The sequence below is a fragment of the Gorilla gorilla genome, chromosome 17 (assembly GCF_029281585.2).
Source record: "Gorilla gorilla gorilla isolate KB3781 chromosome 17, NHGRI_mGorGor1-v2.1_pri, whole genome shotgun sequence".
Lineage (NCBI taxonomy): Eukaryota > Metazoa > Chordata > Mammalia > Primates > Hominidae > Gorilla > Gorilla gorilla.
In genome coordinates this window covers 95,089,824-95,109,840 of record NC_073241.2, presented here as the reverse complement: position 1 = coordinate 95,109,840, position 20,017 = coordinate 95,089,824, and the positions used below count along the sequence as shown (strand labels likewise).

Here is a 20,017-nt window from a genome sequence, read left to right as displayed (position 1 = left end):
TTGTTTCAGGGCTGTGTTTAAAATAACAAGAAAATTGCTACTTTAACCTGGAGTTTCTGCTTACTGATCTTTCTACTATATAAAGCTTCTCTCAATATAGTTTTCGAAAACTCTGCCCTGTTTTCTAAGAAGATAATTTGCTTTTTATTTGATTTGAAGATTGTATTAAAAAGATACAAAATCACAGAGGTGCACCAGGTGTCCTCATGCAAGCGTTTGTTCTTGGATCTGTGAGTTCTTCCTCTGTGGAAACCACCTCCACAGCTGTTGGTTAGTTTTGGAATTTACTGCTTTCCACTGCCATGGGATTACCTGCTTGGCTTATCAACCAGACTGTGAATTTTATGAAAGAGTTTATTTTTTAATGCTTCTATCTAGCACATTATCAATCACAGTATAAGTATGCGATAAATATTTGAAAAAAAAAGGAGAGAGAAAAGAAGAAAGAAAACACAGAGGGTAGGTTTAGCAGCATACAAAAGAGATTTTCTTGGATACAATGTTAACCATGTTTGTACAAACTAGCGTTTCTTTCAGGTAATCAGCCTAAGGCATATAATCAATAGAAATCATACAAAACGATGAGGACCCAATTTCTCCCAATATAGTCCTTGCCTACATATGCTCAACCCAGCAAAGTCTCAGTGACTGTCTTGCTGCTTATCTAATTCTGTCGTTTATCCTGGTGAGTCACGGAGGGCTGCAGATCCTGTGACTCTGTATCTATGAGCAATGCACATAAAGCTTGTCCAAACAATTAAAGCGCACTTTGTAGAGAAAAAAACTCAATCATCGTTTCAGTTTATATCTTGTCCTTTGCACCTAAAACCTCAATATAAATACAATGTTAAAACACAGCTAATATAGACTTTGGGAGGCCGAGGCGGGCAGATCACGTGACGTCAGGAGTTCGAAACCAGCCTGGCCTACATGGTGAAACCCTCGTCTCTACTAAAAATACAAAAAAACCATCCAAGTATGGTGGTACATGCCTGTAGTCCCAGACACTGGGGAGGCTGAGGCAGGAGAACTGCTTGAACCGGGAGGCGGAGGCTGCAGTGAGCTGAGATTGCGTCACTACGTGCCAGTCTGGGTAAGAAAGCAAGACTCCATCTCAAAACAAGAACCAAAAAATAAAAAAAAAAACAACAACGCATATAGACTGCAGTTGAAAATGTTTGCTGTTATCATCACAAAATAGGAGGCAAGTAGATTGCACATAAACACAAACATTGTTAAAAAGACAGAATTTTTAAATGATTTTGATCAACATACACAGACAATCAGGAAATGTGGAGCCCAATCTAGAGTACTTAGTTTGGCTATAATCAGGCATATAACTGAAAGTCTTCCACTCTGTCCAACTTTTAGCTGTATAGCTAAAGCCTTTGGTAATTATAACCTTCATTTCTGAACCGAGATGACTTTTTAAGTTAATTAGCCATATTAAGCTGAATAAATGGTGGGTTTCTGCATTTTAGTGGCACAATCTAACATGTTATTTACAAAATGGTAAGAAAAAAACAAAATAACAATGTATTTGTTTATTGGAGTATTATAAGAGCTGAATATAACTGCCAAGAAGTATTTCTAAAAATCTGAACTTATTTGCATCTGATAGAGCTGATCCGTATCCAAATTCCTTTTGAAATCACCAGGAATTCCGCACATCTATCAGCAAACTGACAGAGAACAAGCGCCTTTACAAATTAACTCTAGTTGTGAAGTTATTATGAAAATGGGGTTTCTACTCATTCCTAGAAAAAATAAACTGTCTTTGTTTTCTTCTAAGAGTTGACCTGGCATTAGGCAATCTACATTTTCAGAGGACACTTTTCCTGTTTGTCTTTTCTCAATAAAATCTATAACCTGTAGATTTTGCTATGATGACTATGCTCTTTCTTGTCGCTCATACTTGGCATTCATTATTGACCTTTTCTGTATCTAACATAAAGTTTTCCAGTTAAGGAATCTAATTTGTAACCCAAGTTTTTAAAAATAAACACAACCTATTTTCAATATGAAACTTCCTTTTTTGGAACACTGAATGTATCTTTAGATATCAGGAGGTAGATAATTTCTTGGTGAGAGATACTGCTGAGGTATAATTAAATGCATTGAAAATGCTCACCAACGCTTCCAAGTAAGCTTAAATTTAAAGCAAAGCCAATCCTGCAAACTGCATTTCTATGTATTTGATTTCTACTGGGGTAATAGGTATAAATTTTCCCTGAATGAGTTAGGAAGAAAGGGGAGTAGCAAAAAAAAAAAAAAAAAAAAAAAAAAAAAAAAAAAAAAAAAAGAAAGAGTGATGTTAACAGCTAGGGAAGCAACTGTGGAAGAGGCACGAAGCACACATTTCAGTGAAAGTAATGGCCTGGGGCACAGCGATCGGCTGGCATCCCATTACGGTTAGGACTTAATACCTGGAACAGAGGCTGAGTGGTTTTGTAGACAATTTTTTTTTTTTTTTTTATGTCAGACAGTTACAGGACGTTAAGTGAGTAATGCCAAGGTGATTAACAGACTGGGCTGAAAAAATGCAGTGCGATCCAATGAAATGGGTGGAAACTGTGACCTCCTATGTACTGTGAATAGCCACGGGAGGGGTGATATAAAGTGAAAAGGAGAAAAGAAAGGATCCTCCCCCCTTCCTTCTCCCCATATAAAAACAAGAAAACAGGCATGATGGTAATTAAAACATACATGTAAGGAAAGGGGCACTATTACTTTTTAAAACAGAACTCAGAGTAACATCCAAGGACTCCTTCCTTAAGTCTATACATTTATCACCTTATTTCACAAGAAAATGATGGGAAGCTAATGATAAAGGATGCACCATTGGAGTCTAGCATAGCCCAGAAGTCTGTGCCCGGGTGGTTCCTGAGTAAGGGTTCTAGAAGCACTCCTGGTCCAATTCAACAGAATGTTCTACTTTGGTCTTTGGTTATCATATGTAAAAAGCAACTCAGTAAACTACCGAAAATAATATGCTTGAAAGCCATATTGTAGCCTCATTATCTTCAGTGTCTTAATGATCAAATTTTATTGACTGTAGAGTCATTTAATTGATCTTGCTGGTCACCTGCCATTAACATGGACTCGAAATTTGAAAGTCTTAAAAGACTCACAGATATAATTTCTGTGAATTTTTTACCCACTAATTATATCTCTGCCATAGTTTAATTGTATATAAATAATTTCTAAAAGCTGCATTATTAAGCACCCCCAAAATAGACATTCCTATAATTAACTGGAATAAATATAAACACTATTAGAACATAAAATAATACCGGCTTTCATCTGAGGAATCACACAGATAACATTTGACATGTAACAAAATAGATGATCCATAACTAAGTTAATTTATAATTAATATGTAATGAAATATAAAATATAAGTCAGTGTGGCGATTCCTCAGGGATCTAGAACTGGAAATACCATTTGACCCAGCCATCCCATTACTGGGTATATACCCAAAGGACTATAAATCATGCTGCTATAAAGACACATGCACACATATGTTTATTGCGGCATTATTCACAATAGCAAAGACTTGGAACCAACCCAAATGTCCAACAATGATAGACTGGATTAAGAAAATGTGGCACATATACACCATGGAATACTATGCAGCCATAAAAAATGATGAGTTCATGTCCTTTGTAGGGACATGGATGAAACTGGAAATCATCATTCTCAGTAAACTATCGCAAGAACAAAAACCAAACACCGCATATTCTCACTCATAGGTGGGAAATGAACAATGAGATCACATGGACACAGGAAGGGGAATATCACAGTCTGGGGACTGTTGTGGGGTGGGGGGAGGGGGGAGGGATAGCATCGGGAGATATACCTAATGCTAGATGACGAGTTAGTGGGTGCAGCGCACCAGCATGGCACATGTATACATATGTAACTAACCTGCACATTGTGCACATGTACCCTAAAACTTAAAGTATAATAAAAAAAAGAAAAAAATAAAAATAAAAAAATAAAATATAATAATGTCCAGAGTAATTGAATGTAGGTCATAAAGACTTTAATCGGATATATTCAGTAATGGAATTGAATTGTAGATACCATTTTTCTATTTTATAGATTAGAAAACTAAAACTTAATGATATTAGGCAATTTGCCCCCAAGTTATACAACTAGTAGAAAGTGGTAGAGCAAGAAAATAAAAATGATGTCAATTTGACACATACGGTAGTTATCCATTATGTGATCAAGTTAAGGTACAAAATGTATCAAAGTCATCACTTATATTTTCCAAATTACCCAAATAGCTAGATTGTGTTAGGATGACTAAGAATGTGACCATCTAAGTGGCCTAGGTTGAATACACATATGTGAAAAGCACTGATTAATTAGGTTCTTTCTTTTCTTTCTATGATTATCTGCCCAGCCATTTCTTCACATCTTCTTCTATAATTTTTATTTCTTTCTGTCCTACAAACATTTCTGGGCACAGACATCACCTCCCAAAACTAAAAAAAAAAAAAAAAAAAAAAAAAAAAAGAAAAAAAAAGAAAAAAGGAAAGGAAAATGTGTCTATTTACCCAAGTAATAAAAAATGTACTTAAGTCAAAGTTATTGTTATATCTCTGCTTATTCAGACCACCAAATTATTAATAAAAAGAATCATTTCATCATCTCAAATATAAAATCTATAGTACTCAAGTTCTCTGCCATTTTTTTCCAAGGATATATGAAAATTGTTCCTGTAAGGCCTTGCATTTGTCTCTCTTGTGTACAAATCCTCCTTCCATCTCAAATTATGTTACAGCCCTTTTTCTGTATTTTAGTCAATTTTTTAAAAAATTAAATCCATTTCCATCCTGGACAATTTACTATGAAAGGCAATATTGAACTCCCAATGTACAGCCTGCAAAACATAAACACGAACTAACTTCTGTCATGTAAATATAAGTGACCTTCTTTGATTAGTTGAAAGAGAGGTACATAATATTTCTTGTTACCTAATCAAGAAACTACACAATTTCTCTTAGAAAAATAACACCTTTGCCCAACAACTTTGTTTGCATATGGAATTTAAGTAACATAGGGACACACCTCTTCATAATTTTAAATAGACTTATAGGAGTTTTATGGAATAAGCATTCTGAATTATTATGGGAAATTTGTGAAATTCAAAAGAAGGTCATTTAAATTTTAAAACTATATTGATTTTTAAAATGTCAACTTCACCCAAGCAACTCTATTTAATACCAAATTAAATGGCATTTGCTTTGGAAACAGTTTTGCTGCTTTTAGAAAATTTTACATTATCACAAAATATGATTTTGCTTAATAACTATTACTTCCTTTTATACATTACTTGAATATTATAGATCTGTCCATTTAAGAAAATTGGATGACTTTGTTAAATGTCCATTAAAAATGAATGAAAATAAGAGCTAGTTTCCTAATCAAATCCTAATCATTACGGTTACTCCTCTCAATTTCTTTATAAGAAAACAAGTAAAAAGAGAGTGAGACAGAAATTTAGCATATATATGTACAGTAAATATGATGGTGTTACCGGTAGAATGGCTATAAAAATATATTAGTACACAAAACACCTCTGTATTTACATAAGCTTAGGTAGGAAAATGCTGTAACTGGACCAAAAAAAGAAAAATCCTAATTCACATCCCTAGAAACCTTTAACTTATTAATGTCCTTTTGTTTACAAGGTAGTAAAAGTCAGTATTTATAAAATATAGAGACATTAAAATAAAATAATAAATATAATACAAATTACCTTGATTGATGTAGATGCTCATCAATAAACATAATTTTGGCCCTTACTTAAGGTGTGATCAAACGAAAAAAGGACCCATGGAGTAAATCACCAGGATTATTCCTCTATCTTTTAAAGTTGAAAAACTGATTTATAGATAAATTCATTAGGTAGCTATGCTTCATTTTACCAGGAAGACAAATATAAAACTGACAGAGTGAAGCGTAAAAATACAGAGGCACAGGTTTCGTGCTAATATACCCTATTTAGAAAACCTTCACCAGGACTCAGTACCAAATTGAGAAATTCAGTAGGCCTTTACAAATATTAAAAAAAATTGAACCGGAAGTAGACTAGGAACCGGGAACATGATATGCCAAATGGCAGAGAGAAGGCTATGCTTTCTAGAAGCACCTTTTGGTTCAGGAAGCTCTCCAGTGAAAATCTCCTTCTCAAATATTAAGACAGAAGGAAACTGTGAAAAACAAAATGTCCATCCAGCTAACACTTGGTCACCCAATAAATGCACCATGAACTGCCCGTCACTTGTCTAATATCATTTCTGACTGACTTCTGTCCATGATCATTTTTAATCCAAAGGAAAATGTTTAAAGCAACCTAACACACACACACACACACGCACACACACACCCCTATCAAAACAAGACTGCTAAGAACAGTGGGTTTAAATTGTTCATAATTTAGAAACATTAGGGTCAATAGTTTCCCTTTGCAGTTTTTCCACTGCAAGTATCAGGGAAGGACACCTAAGTATTAATGTTAGTCTGGACATCATTTTCATAATACCCCAAAAGCAGCAACTGAAACCAACTGGCTGTAAGAACCTACTACTCTTCATTTTTTATGAATAGTCTTGTTCCACTTTGGTAATGACAGTTTATCAGTGTGTTACAACCAGAGTAAACTAGGCCTCTGTAGAATCCTCATCTGTTTCTAGGAATGAAGCATCATTCCCCAATATACAGCTTCACTGTAATGAATATTATACCTTGATTGCAACTTCGCAGTGGCTATCGCCAAAAACCTTCATAAACTCTTTCATAGAAATGATGTCTTGTGTTTACCATCCCCATAGCAAAAAATAAATTTTATATATATATATGTATGTATATATATATATACATACATATATATATATATATATCAGCAGTTTTTCATCCAACCACAGATATGGACAATAATCATTTACAACTTTGAAAGGTCACAATACCCTACCTTTCCTACATAGAGGGGGTCTGAACCCATGTATTCCTCCAGCACAAAGAACTGATTCCACACCCAGCTGCGCTTGGTCCGGGACCTCCCTGATTGGAAATAGGGCTTTGATCTGGACCTTGAGAGTTCTGCTTGACTCATCCCAGAAAAACACAGGAAAAGAGCTATTAGCTGCAGAAAATGGCAGAACTCCACTTTGCCCAACTTCATCTTTTTTTTTTCTTTCTTTTTCCTGTGTAAGAAAAAAACCTTGACAAGAGAAAAGGCACAGTTCCAGTTGGCTTAGTAGCTCTTGCCTCCGGCAGGGTGTCAGCTGGAAGTCCAGAGATAATAATCTGTAGAGTGTTGGATTGGAAGAGGTCACCACTGCTGAATAGCCTTCGCCAAAGAATGGTGTAGTAAGTACCTATCAGAACAAAGAGAAGAGCTGGTGTCAGGAACCAAAACACATAATAATATTTAGCATTCATTGACTAACCTACTATTGATTTTCTTAAGACTATACAAATTTCCAAGATTATACAAATATCATAATTTGTGTAATTAAAATATTAATTATATACTTAGAAAATTATAATATACATTGATATATTTGTGAATTACATAAATACAGCTGATGCAGAACTATCTTCATTTCATAACACTACTTTAAAATATCACTTTTCTTCTAGGGCATTTTATTTGAGCATATGGTTTATTTTACACAAATGTAGTGGCATCATTTTAAAAATCATTTTAATGTTAGCCTTTATTTTTTTTCTTTTATATTACAGTGATTTTCATTCGTTGGTATTAGAATGTGAAAGCAAAGCAACTCAAAGCAGAAATTTAACCAAATGGGAAGGACATATGCTGGTTTAAATCTCTTCTGTGAAACTGTAAAGAGAAATAAAGAAGTATGAGGTGATGCAAAACTGGTTGATTGATTCTGAGTCACAGAACACCAGCTGTTTTGATGTGTTCTGATTTGATTGTGATCAGCTGAAAAGCTCAGTAGTTTCCATTTTCCACTCTTTGAACTTATTGTCATGTATGCTGTGTAGCATGTTAGGTTATGCTATTGCATTGCGGTTATTTGCTATTTTACAATTATTTATTGAGCATCTTGCAGCATGAGTTGTGCATAGTAGGGCCTCCCTACATAAACATTTATAGAATTGAATTATGTTGATCAACAGAAGAGTGAGAAACAGCCGTATTTGTGAGGCCCATTCATTGCTGGCATGCATCCAGGAGGTGCTTCAGCAGAAGCATGGAAAAGCCCTTTTATTCTAATGTCTATTTATTTCAGTTACAGAATTCTGATTATGCAAGAGATATAAAATCAGTTACAAAACAAACTTTCGAACATACCCCTAAAACACAAAGAAATGAGAATTTATGACAAAGTCCTCACTTAAATCACCATGTTGCACTTTGGTTTATGAATTCATTTTACTTCCTATAAATAAATCAACAATAGAACAATTAAGGCAAAGAAGTATCATTTGCCTATTTCTGTTTTTTTTTTTTTTTTTTGAGGAAGAGGAGAAAAATATAGTGTTGAGAACATAAAGCCAAAAGATGTCTCCTATTAAGGCAGAAAATGCACTATCCTCATAAGCTTTTCAGTCTTTCTACCTGTCCCTTCTGTAAGAAGAGTGTCTGTTATACAATACAAAAAATTTTTGATAGTCAAATTTCTTAAGAAAATACTATATGTAGTAAAAGAAATGTGAAACAAATATACACATACATACAAATTTATCAAATTTTTAAATAGTTCACATGACTAGAAAAAACAGGTTCCAATGACTTTGGGCAATGAACTGTTAAAATGAATGCATACATTTAAAAATATATATCTATAAAGTTTTGATATTCCAGAGGGCATTTAAGGAAAAGCCAATGTTCATCTAATTACTGTACCTGAAAGCCACCAGAATGGTAACTCTTAACTGCACCCTGTGCAGAGAACACAATCTCCCCAAATCCAGATACCCTATCCAAGGATCAAAAATAAATTTATTCCATTTAGAAACCACCCTAGAGGGCCAGTTGTTCTAGCTTTTGACTTATAAAGAACAAGTAACTTGGGATCATGCCTTGATGTTCCAATGTAGGCCCCTTAATTAAGTTGGAAGTTTATTGTAGGTAGGTCTGACTAACCCACCTGAAAGGCGTGCTTCCTACAGTTTAAAAAGGCAGGGACGTGCTTAAACTTGATCTGGACATGGTGCACTAGTGTAGGGATTAGTCCAGTGATGAGATGAGAATCGTGAAGAGTGGTCTTCAGTAGGAATGGCTGACAGTATGGGAAGGGGCAAAGTCATGTAGCTTCTTCCTTCATATAGTGGTAAACCAGTCTCCTGGGGATGGGGAGGGATGGTTTAGAGATCTGGTCAGGTGGCTGAGACAAGCATGTGAGGTCTGTGGCCATAGAACAGTTCCAGTTTCACCACTCTCCCTTCTCAAGAGAATGAATTCTCTCTTAAAGACAATGACATAAACACTTTGGCTCCTGATAATATAGTTTTTAGATGCAATAGAGCAAAATTATACCATTTAGGCTACTTTATGGATTGAGGGGATGTGGTAACATTGTTTCAGAGAGCGACAATACATCCAACTTCTAAAAACCTAAATAGCAAATGAGCTTTTGGAATTCAATACTTGAGGAGTTAGTTACCGGTAAAGACTGTTGGTGTCTGCGTCGGATAAATATTCAAATTCTGGGTCAGTCATGTCTTAACTACGTAATCTTGAATAAGTTAAATTCTAAGAAGTTCCAGAGATAAAACCTTAAGTCTCTCATCTATAAAACAAAGATGATAATAATGGCATCTACTCCATAGGATTAAATGAGCAAATCATGAGATGATAAAAATAGTGCCTGGCAATCAAAAATGTATTTTTAAAAAGTTCTTGGGATTATTATCATATTTTTTAGTTTGAAACTGGCTATGTTAAAATTAGTTTATGGGTTGATGTTAGTTTTCATTGGAATGTTATCTATATTCAAATGTTTTAGACAACTCTTACACCAAGTGGAAGCATTTTGATAGTTGTAGTTGGTTCCAGAGAACCATATGGTCATAAATCAAAAAATCAAGATGAATACAAAGGCGCCAAAGTACTATATATATATGTATAATTCTTTATTTCTTAAAGGCATGCCTTCTGTAATTTTTTAGAAATCAAACACAAATATCAGAGCTGGAGAAATTTATTTTAGTTCACTAGGTGTTTACTGATGAGGAACAAAGCACACAGTCTGGACTAGGGATAAGAGCACAGGACTCATTGTCCTACAAGCTCCACCACTTTGTACGACCTTGGATTGCTCCGGGATTTTATTTTCCACATTTGCAAAATGAAGGAGCTGAACTCAATTATCTTATAAAGTCTATTTCTTTTTTCAGGTCTTACTTTTCTACTTTTTGACAATTATATAAAATTGATTTTGTTAGCTCTTTTAAAGCTGTGATAAAATACACATTGTTAATAATAAAAGATAATGGGGGCCGGGTGTGGTGGCTCATGCCTGTAATCCTAGCACTTCGGGAGGCCGAGTCAGGAAAATCACAAGGTCAGGAGATCGAGACCATCCTGGCTAACATGGTGAAACCCTGTCTCTACTAAAAATTAAAAAAAAAAAAAAAAATTAGCCGGGCATGGTACCACACACCTGTAATCCCAGCTACTTGGGGGGCTGAGGCAGGAGAATCGCTTAAACTCGGGAGGTGGAGGTTTCAGGGAGCCGAGACGGCACCACTGCACTCTAGCCTGGGTGACAGCGAGATTCCGTCTCCAAAAGAAAAAAGAAAAAAAAAAAAAAGATAATGGGCAGAGAAATTTAAGGAAGTTATAGGAATGTAAAATAAACATTTGACTTGCTTATAAAATGCAACATTCACTTTAAGAAGAGCTGTTTAATGTACTCTTCTTGCTCTTGAAGATTATTTCTCTTCCATTCAACAAGACTGGAGATTTATCAAATTAGCTAGAACATATAAAAGAAGGGAGTTACAGAACATGGCATGGGTTACATTAAAGTCATTGAAACAATGTCTGTGAAGGGAAGATACTTGATAATTGTGCAACTCATTTTAATCAAGGGTTTTTAAAAGCAGCTAGTATAAACACAAACCTTGATGAAGAAGGAGATCTACCCTATCGTATCTGTAGTATCTAAGACTGAAGTAGGCACATAATTGACATTCAGAAACCATTTACACAATGCTCATTTTCATTATGATCAACCTCATTTTTTAATATGAAAAGTTAACCGTATAACAAGTCAAGATACAAATTCCTTGGTAAGTCAACCATGTTTATAAGTCACAATCACTTTCAAGAAAATTCCATTATATTTCTCTGCAGTATTTGAAGTATTTGCCAACCTCTTGAGCTGAACTGTCTTTACCTTGATCCAAGTTCTATCAGAGTACACAAGGATATTTAACTGGCATTGTGTATATTATCAGAGGACGAAATTTTCTTTTTTGAGATAAGTGTCTCTGTCATACTCTTTGTGGAATGCACTTGGAAAATCAGAAAACAGTGTGTGAACCATTGTGATCTGAAGTGAGGATGTTTCACGTGTTCCCCAGTATTTTTGGCAGTAACCAACTCTCCCAGGAACATATGCCCTCTATAGCAGGGGAAGAGTCGCACGGCCTCAGGTCAGGTGCCACCTTTCCTTATCAGTCTTTCACAAATGTTTGCCTTCTTTTTCAATCAAATCTCATTTTCAAGAGAAAGGCGAGTATAGCAGTTCAACTGGTTTCATTCTGTCCTGAGCTGGGTATCATGAAAGAAATAAGGGCTCTGAAGCATTATTTTAAAAAGCCTGTAGTTCTTTGTGGTTGTCAACCAGAAGTAATCCAAACTTAAACTTGAGATTTTTCTCACACACTGTATAACCTCTTTATAAGGCTTTTTATCTTCTTACAAATATCAACATGTAGAAAGATACCACAATAACTTTTATTACACTTAAATGAACTTGAGTACAGAGTCAGTAACAAACTGTTGACTTTTCACAATGGATTAAATATTGCCTCACAAATCTGTGCCTAAAGCAAAAACACTGCATCCCTCTTTAGAAGTCTATGTTGTTTATCTTCTATCTTCCACCTCCTTTCCTATCTGAGTTTCATATACAGGAGTTAAAAACAAGATTCACGTCAGAAAAAAATGAGTACTCTGCATCCATGCATGTGGTTTGGAGAGCTGACCTCTTCACTATTACTAGTTCTTTAAAAAGTGCAGAAAAAAAAAATATATATATATGGATATACAGTTGAAGGAATGTCTACAGATCTGTACAAACTTTTGGACATTGGAACATTTCTGAAGAGAAAAACAAGAACAGGTTATATCTGAGGAGAGAAGGGCACAGAGGTAAATCACAGATGTCTCAGGGAGTAGTAGTGATGGCTACTGGATAAATGATTAATCTGAAACGGAAAAAAAATTGAGGAAGATTTAAAATGTTTTTGTTTGATATTTTAAGGCTAAAACTTGTATTTTGAAAAACAATTTATAATATTTTTCCATGTTTTACAAACTGAAATACATGAAAATCACAAGTAGTACTGTGATAAGCATAACAGATCTTAATCATCAGAATATAAAATAAAGCACTGAAAAATATATTTTGAACGGACTGAAGCAAAAAGAAAAAACAAGAGGTAAAAATCCCTTAAGCAGTATTTACTAAATCAACGTCATTTGATATGAAATCACTTGATCATGCTACCATTTTGTTCCAATTATTTTTGTTAAACTAAGTGGCAGTGTATTAGTCCCAAGTAGACTGTTTATTATCCACTTAACTTTAACAGCTAATGTTATTTTACCAAAACAAATTCATTACTATGAAGTTTTCTTGGAATTTCTACTCCACTTGACATCTCTAGGAAACCACTTTTAACAGATCAAGTGACTATCGTGCTCTTAATCAAATGGTGTTTTCAAACTTACAAACAATGACTAAAGGTCCTTTCATGCAAAAAAAAAAAAAACTGTTATGCATTAGCATATCAATTACTAATCAGCAAAATTGCAAGTCTTCCAAAACCTGTTCCACTCAAAGTCAACATGCTAAAAACATAACAAGTATACATCATATGCAGCCACTGCACACTAACATATCACCACAAGAGTAGTTTTAAAAACATGGCTAACTGCCAATTAATTCATACGTTCTATTCTGCTTTTTTAAAAAGTACACAGTGCTGTATGCTTTCTAGAAATAATATGTGCTATGATATATAACTATCAGCTATACTAAAAGGAAATATAGGACTATTTTTGGTTTTGTGGCACTTAATGTTGAACTGGAATGTGTTTGTTGCAGTCCAATATAAATAAGCAATGGCTTATCACAATTAAAGACCACATTCCACCAAACTTTCTCTAAATTCTAGGCAAGGAGCAGCTGCTCATGCTCTCTGCTGTCTGGAGTCTGCCTCAGATGCAGGTCTTCTGAAACTGTTTTGAAATAGACTTAATATATAACACACTAACACACAGCTTATTATCAATCGGTAATGCTGATTTAAAGAAGTTATGCCTCTCTTTTAAAAATTGGTATAGTTTATGACTAGATGGAGAATGATAGTCCAAGACTAAATTCAATTATTTGCATTTTCTAGAAAAACAAGTGTAGGAATGACATTTGAGGACTGTCAGTGTACTTAATAGAGTAATCCACAAGAATCAGAAAAATCCATAATGGTTGTCTGACAAACGCCTCCAGAATTAACTGATATTCCCTGAGACATTTTGTTGGCTGACCTATGAAACATAATAGTATAAGAAATCACAGTTGGAATAATAGCAACAAAATAGAAAAAATCTTGTTGACCTATTGGGGGGAAACTGTCATTTCCAAGATTGCTTTAAGGTTGAACTACATTTAGGCAGCAGCATGTTTTTAATGAATCTTTAAGTAGGGTGAAAGATGTACATGTTTAAAAGTGGAAATGACACCATTCCACAGCAAGGGAACTATGAAACATATTACCATTGTTTTAAGATGAACCTTCTATTTACTAGATTTTGGTTTTTTTTGTTTTGTTTTGTTTTTGTTTTTTTGTTTGTTTTGTATAGTCTAGGAGAAGTCTGTTTCTTTTTAGGAATTCCTTGGATATTTAATGGTTTTATTTAAATTCCATGAAGAGACTGCCTCCTGATTCATCCACTGTCTTCTCTGAAGACTTTCATTTGCTCTTGTGTCCCCAGTACAGCTGCCACTGTCACCTGTTACCACTGAGGTCCTCCCTGTGATTTATCCCAGTCCACAAAGTTAGAGTAGTCTGCTTTGTGTAAAGGATAGTACTTATTCATTGTTGCTTTTGCCTATTTTTATTGTAGAACCCCTTAATACATTTTTGGGAATGCCAAAGGGGGAAAATATATTCTAATCCCCTCCTAGTCATGACTGAGCAGATGCCAAAATACAACACTAGAGAGAAAATAGTCCTGGACAGAATGTTTTCAGAGCTGAAGCCACACTTCATTTCGAACCACAACATTACCAGCCACACTATTCAGGACAATGTCTAAGAGATAAATAAAGAGGATGCCATTTCAATACTGAAAAATGTAATAGTTTGGTTTTCATTAGGGTTCATGTTAGAGGAAAAACATTTTAAAATCTTCAAATTCTGCTGCTCCTTAAGTTTGAAGATTCCCAAAGTGGTGGAACCACAGATTGATGACATGTTTGAGCTGCAATAGACGTTAGAAAAACCAAAGTAGCCCTTGCTTTACTTTGAACAAAGTGGAAATCTACAGATTCCCAGTGAAATGCCCAAGGTCACACAGCTAGGTACTGATCCAATATCCATTGCATAACTGTATGTAATGAGTATTTTAAAGTATTTGTTAAAAATTGCTCATTCTGGTAGTAAGTGCTTTTGCAATGTGTGATCTTTGGAACTTATCACCTTTCCTAAAAGCCAAACAAAGTAGATTTGACTGTACTTAAATTTTTATACGACCATAAGTTTTAATTTTCTAAGTAGGTAATGGTAACCATCATTATCATTCAGAAGGGCAGAAAATGCTGACTAAGAACAAAGGGTGAAGGAACCTATTGTCTAGGGTTGTATGTTTCTATCTTACAAAAAAATGAAGAGTGAGCTCTATCCAAATTTAAAATTGCTTTTTCCCTTCTAAACAACTCTGGAATCCAAAAATAATTTCCTACTACACTATGACACAAGGTAGCTAACTATTTCCACTGAAATTTAAACAACAGCCCAGAGAACATTGTAGAAATAGGGTACCAACTCAGGACAGTATATTAGGATATAAACTCTATATATGGGGCCATTTTGTTTGGCAAAATAAGTATCATTCCTATTGTACCCTTTTGGTTGGTGACATAAGTCCTATATTTTGAGATGACTGCTTGCTGCTGATATTCGCATTATAATCATCCTAAACTTAATGTTGCTATCTTCAGTTTCTAGTATAGTAATATACTAACATTAATTTGTTTCATCTGTATACCATTTAAAGTTTAACATCACATTCGATAATTTTAATTCTGATGAAAGAGCTCTCTCTTTTGTACTTAAAAGGTATAATTTTTTACATTTTAATTAGTGAGGCTAGGGACTTTCTGTGATATGTGACTTCTCATGTAAAGAAACTGATCAAATCCATTAGCTCCCTGGGCCAGATAACATTACAACCACAGACCACAACCTCCTACTGTTAACTGGCCTAAATATGCAGGCAGGGGCCCTGGAAATGAATCACACAGCCTGTAGTGTGCATCTGGTTATCAAACACAGAAAGAAAACTTCTCAAAGTGGATTACAGACTCAATTTCAACTAAGCACAACCTCTGCCATGGGTGAAAGGAATTTTTTAAAAGGGGAAACAAGAGTTTATAATTAACTAGAAGAAACATTCGTAAATTAAAAAGTAAACAAAGTAACAAGGCACAATCTTTCTGAGTTATTTATGTAATAAAATGGTAAAATTATATTCAGAGAGTTTTTATAATTTATTCTTACAAGAAATCTTAGCTGTATCAACTATAATTTTTAATTTGCCCTTGTATTTACCTTGGGCCACGTGTGATTTATGTGACTTCAATAAAAGTCAGCAGGTTTCAATAAACACTTTGCAAAATAGCAGAAAAGAGATTCTACCAGAATGAAAATCTATACTATAATCTGAAATGAAGATATGGACAGATGTCTGCATATTCATTTGCACTGGTAATTTTATCTGTGAGACTTGCAGAAAAACAAGGGGGAAGTGCTTGCAGGGGTATCTTTCTGCAGAACCAGCAAATCCCCAGAGGAGGCACTCGTGTATTGCTGGTTACAGCTAGATCTGCTCTGCTTGTCAGACGCTGGGGAGATGGTCACACACAAGACTCTGATCACATGTCTTCTTTCCTTGTCCTCAGCTCCCCTTTATCACCCCACCAAGTAGCATCTGATTCCTCCATCCAAGGAAGAAAAAGCTTCCATCTCAATCCCTTTGCAATCAACTAATGCATGTTAGTTATTTTAGAAGTTCCTGAAACTTCCAATTTAAGCTAAGGCTTTGAAGACTTCCAATCAAGTAAAAGACATTTGTGTGTGTGTAAGAGAGAGAGAACCGTGATGTGATACAAGCTATTAATGCAATAAATGTAAAACCTTATGAAATCCAGGAAGATTGTAATCATTCAGCAATAAATATCCACAGCACAGAACAATTTGTGAGTTTAGTATTTTATAAACTATTTCTGAAAGATCTGACAAAAAAGTATTTGCTCAACACAAAAATATATTCACTTCCTTATATCAGTATACACTCTGAGGAGTTTATATCAGCTTTGCCATCAAAAAAGCAAAACGCTGAATAACAGGGAAACCAGTAAAGACACCAGTGCCCAGGAGAGACAGTCATTTGATTTTTAGGCCAAGGAAGGCTGAACAGTGGCCAACTCCGCGTGCTCTCCACCCTCTCTTCTTCATTGGACACTAAACACTAGAGTCAATTCAAGGGTAAATTGCAGTAATATAGATGCTTTACAATTATCCTTTTATAAGAAAGGAAAAAGCTCTGTGCTATTAAATCAATAAAAGTAGACTTAAGAGTTGTGAGTCTGTCAAGTGATTGTTAACACAATTCTAATGACCTCTTGCAGCCCTTAATTACAATAATACCTAACGTTGTAAGTGCACAATGCCCTTTTATTAAAGCTGCAAACCTTAATAGCTTTTAGCAGGGTGATGGTCTGTGCTACTGATTATTGTTTTCTTTATTTTTCTTTCCTCAGACAGACTCGACTAGCTTTCCCAGATAAGACTATTGACGTTGCATGTTACCTAATTGCTCTGCTATCCCACTCCATATTAAACACTAACACAGAAGCAAGACTTCCACAAAGTTGCCAGTCTTCCTACCTGTCTCAATTCTTTTGCATTTTAATTCATACTGTTCCAAATAGCCTTAAAAATAAAGAAAAGGATTCTTCATGCATTTCCCCTTGACATATAGAACAAGAAAATATCCTAGGTAAACCAAAATCTAAGTAGTTCTTTAGGAAAGAAGTAATTCTTGGTGAGTTACTGAAAGCTTCAAATGTAATTAATTTTTTTCTTAGCTCTTTTCTCCCATAACAATTTGCCTTTCTAAAGACTCTCTTAAAACTATTTAGATATTGTGCCTATGCAAACTTTCCTTTAGAAAAAAAGACTGCTACTGCTCTTAAACTCTTAAAATACACATTTTTTGTGTGAGGTGTTATCTGCTTTTAAAAATACATACTTGTCACTTGGCAGGGGCCATATATTAACAAGTCACTTACATTTTTCTCTTATTTTTTGTATAAAGTTATGTTTATCTACTTCTCTATGAAAAATGATCTGAACACCTGTCTAGTAGCTACAGAAATTATGAGGACAAGTCTTACTTAAAGGTCTCACTTAATAAACGATCTAATAGAGACAAGATATTTATTGCAAAGCAAAAGATGTTATAAGTACATTCCTCGTTCAATTTGCAGATCTCCAAAGCCTTGATACACCCAATCCTTGATGGTTTCTCAATAGTTTGCCATTTGCCCAGTGCTGGGTGAACTCATTGCCAATCTTTACTCACCTGAACTATGACATTTAAGAAATCCGTAGGGTTAACGATCTAAAACGTGAAGCGGTACAGAATAACGGGTCTTTGCTCATTAATCCACACTGGAAGGTTGAATACCAGCAAGTAGCAGTGTACCATGTGCACCCATGAAGAAGTCCACCATGCATTCAGAGAAGCAGGGCGCCCTTTTCCCAGCGCACACTTAAGGTACTGCCAGGCGGAGGGGACGCAGGATGCAGATGAACCAGATCAGCAGAATACTAATTACAGGGGAAAAAAGCAAAGCACCCTGAGGTGAGCTCCACCTTCACGAAAGGTTAAAGGTGTCCAGAGCGGATGGTTCAAAGGACTCCTGCCCACAGCGGCGCATACCCCCTTCCAGCCTCAGACCTCTGCAGAACCCGGCGGCACAGCCGGCGCGGAGTTGTGCCCCCATCAGTCCGAGGTTGAGGGAGGAGCCTGCTTGTGTTCCTCTTTGAGGAGAGTGCTCCAGCCTGCCCATGTTTGCCGCTGCACCTGGAGAGTGCCGGGATTTGCTCTTACCCTCAACTACTACTCCTCGTGTCGCACCTGGTGTCTGTCAACACCGGCTTTCCGGGCCAAACGCCCCCGCCTCCGTCCACAAGCCTGTCCTGCCTTGCAGAGCCACATCTCACTGCAACACGCAGTAACTTGGGGACGCCAAGGGAAACTCCGCACGGACATCCCCGCCCGCTCTCCGCTCACTGATTAGTCCTGCTTCCAAAGGCGCACAGCAAGGGCGCACATCTGCCCAGCGGCGCCTCCCCAGCCCCGCGCAGGCAGACACACTCACCTGGGGCCTCGCTGCCCTCCCCGCGGCGTCGTACGCCAGGGACCCGGGCGTGTGCATCCGAAAGAACGTGCGCTCGGCTGCCGGACGCCCGCGGGCTCTTGGGGACCCAGTGCGCACAGCTCCGCGCGCGGGGCAGACTGGAGGCACCGGCTCGACACCCGCTCGGGCCCGCCCGGCACGGGCTCCTCCTCCAATCACAGCCCACTCCGCGGTGCGCGGGGACCCTGCCCCGGCCTCGGGCGCCGGGGGCCAGCTGCGTCTGCTCACTGCGAGGGGCCCCTGCGGCTCGCCGGGGCAGCTGAGACGCAGGGTCCGGAGCCAGCGGGAGCGCGCGGCCAGAGAGAGGGCGAGAGGGCGCGCAGGAGAGGAGGAGAGAGCGCGCCGCAGCCGGGGCCGAAGAGGGAGGGGAAGAGGGCGACGATGGTGGGCGGCGGGCGCCTGCTGTCAGAGCCGTCGGAGGCCGGCCCGGGGAGCCACTGAGACTTCCGCGCCTCCCGGAGACCCGGTGGGGGCTACTGGAAAAGAACGCGAAGACGGAGCCGCTCAGCCGCCACGCGCGCACACACACACGCGCGCACCCTCGCGCACCCTCCTCCACCTCCCGCCTGGCAGATCTGTACAGATGGATTCCTTCGCAGGAAAATAAAGAAGAGGGGTGAAAGTAGGAGGGGCTGCAGCCCATCCATCTCTCCGTGAGGCATTTGCATCTGAAAGCACGGAGCTGGAGGAGAGTTTTGAGGGTATTTTCAAGCTGCCCCTCCAACACCCACCTTAGCCTGTCGTGAAAGCCGTGATCAATTGAGCTCCTGAGGCATGAAGGCAAAGCCATAAAACTAATCAGAACTTACAGTTTTCTTGCTTGATAGTTTTGCCCTTTCAATCTCCTCGGACTGCCCTAGTTCTACTTTTTTTTTTTTTTTTAAACTTGCAGACAATTTTCTCCCCTGCTGGGATCTCTAATGCTAAACTTCCAAAGTGTATGATTTACTCGTAGTGCGGGACACAGGACCCTTGCAAGGTGTGGAAGGAAGGAAAGAAGGAAGAGGATCTGGTCTTTTCTTTAGAGCGCGGTGCAGCCCCTGGAGTTGAGCACGCTTTGTTTTCCCCTGCTCTGGTGCTCGCTTTAA

The 20,017-nt window shown here is 37.3% G+C and overlaps 1 protein-coding gene across 2 annotated transcripts in view; it reads right to left on the bottom strand.

The window, feature by feature from the left end:
- CDH7 (cadherin 7) overlaps positions 1 to 19,434 on the bottom strand; it is a 129,979-nt gene extending 110,545 nt beyond the window's left edge. Inside the window, exons 1-2 of one of the 2 annotated variants that reach the window (XM_031003575.3) lie at positions 18,089 to 19,434; positions 6,986 to 7,391 (exon numbers count right to left, since the gene is read on the bottom strand). In XM_031003575.3, the coding sequence (XP_030859435.1) occupies positions 6,986 to 7,195 (210 nt within the window). In that variant the 5' untranslated portion in view covers positions 7,196 to 7,391; positions 18,089 to 19,434. The remainder of the gene's footprint in view (positions 1 to 6,985; positions 7,392 to 18,088) is intronic. The other variant, XM_004059526.5, reaches the window with a different exon arrangement.
- Between the last annotated feature and the right edge of the window lie 583 nt (positions 19,435 to 20,017).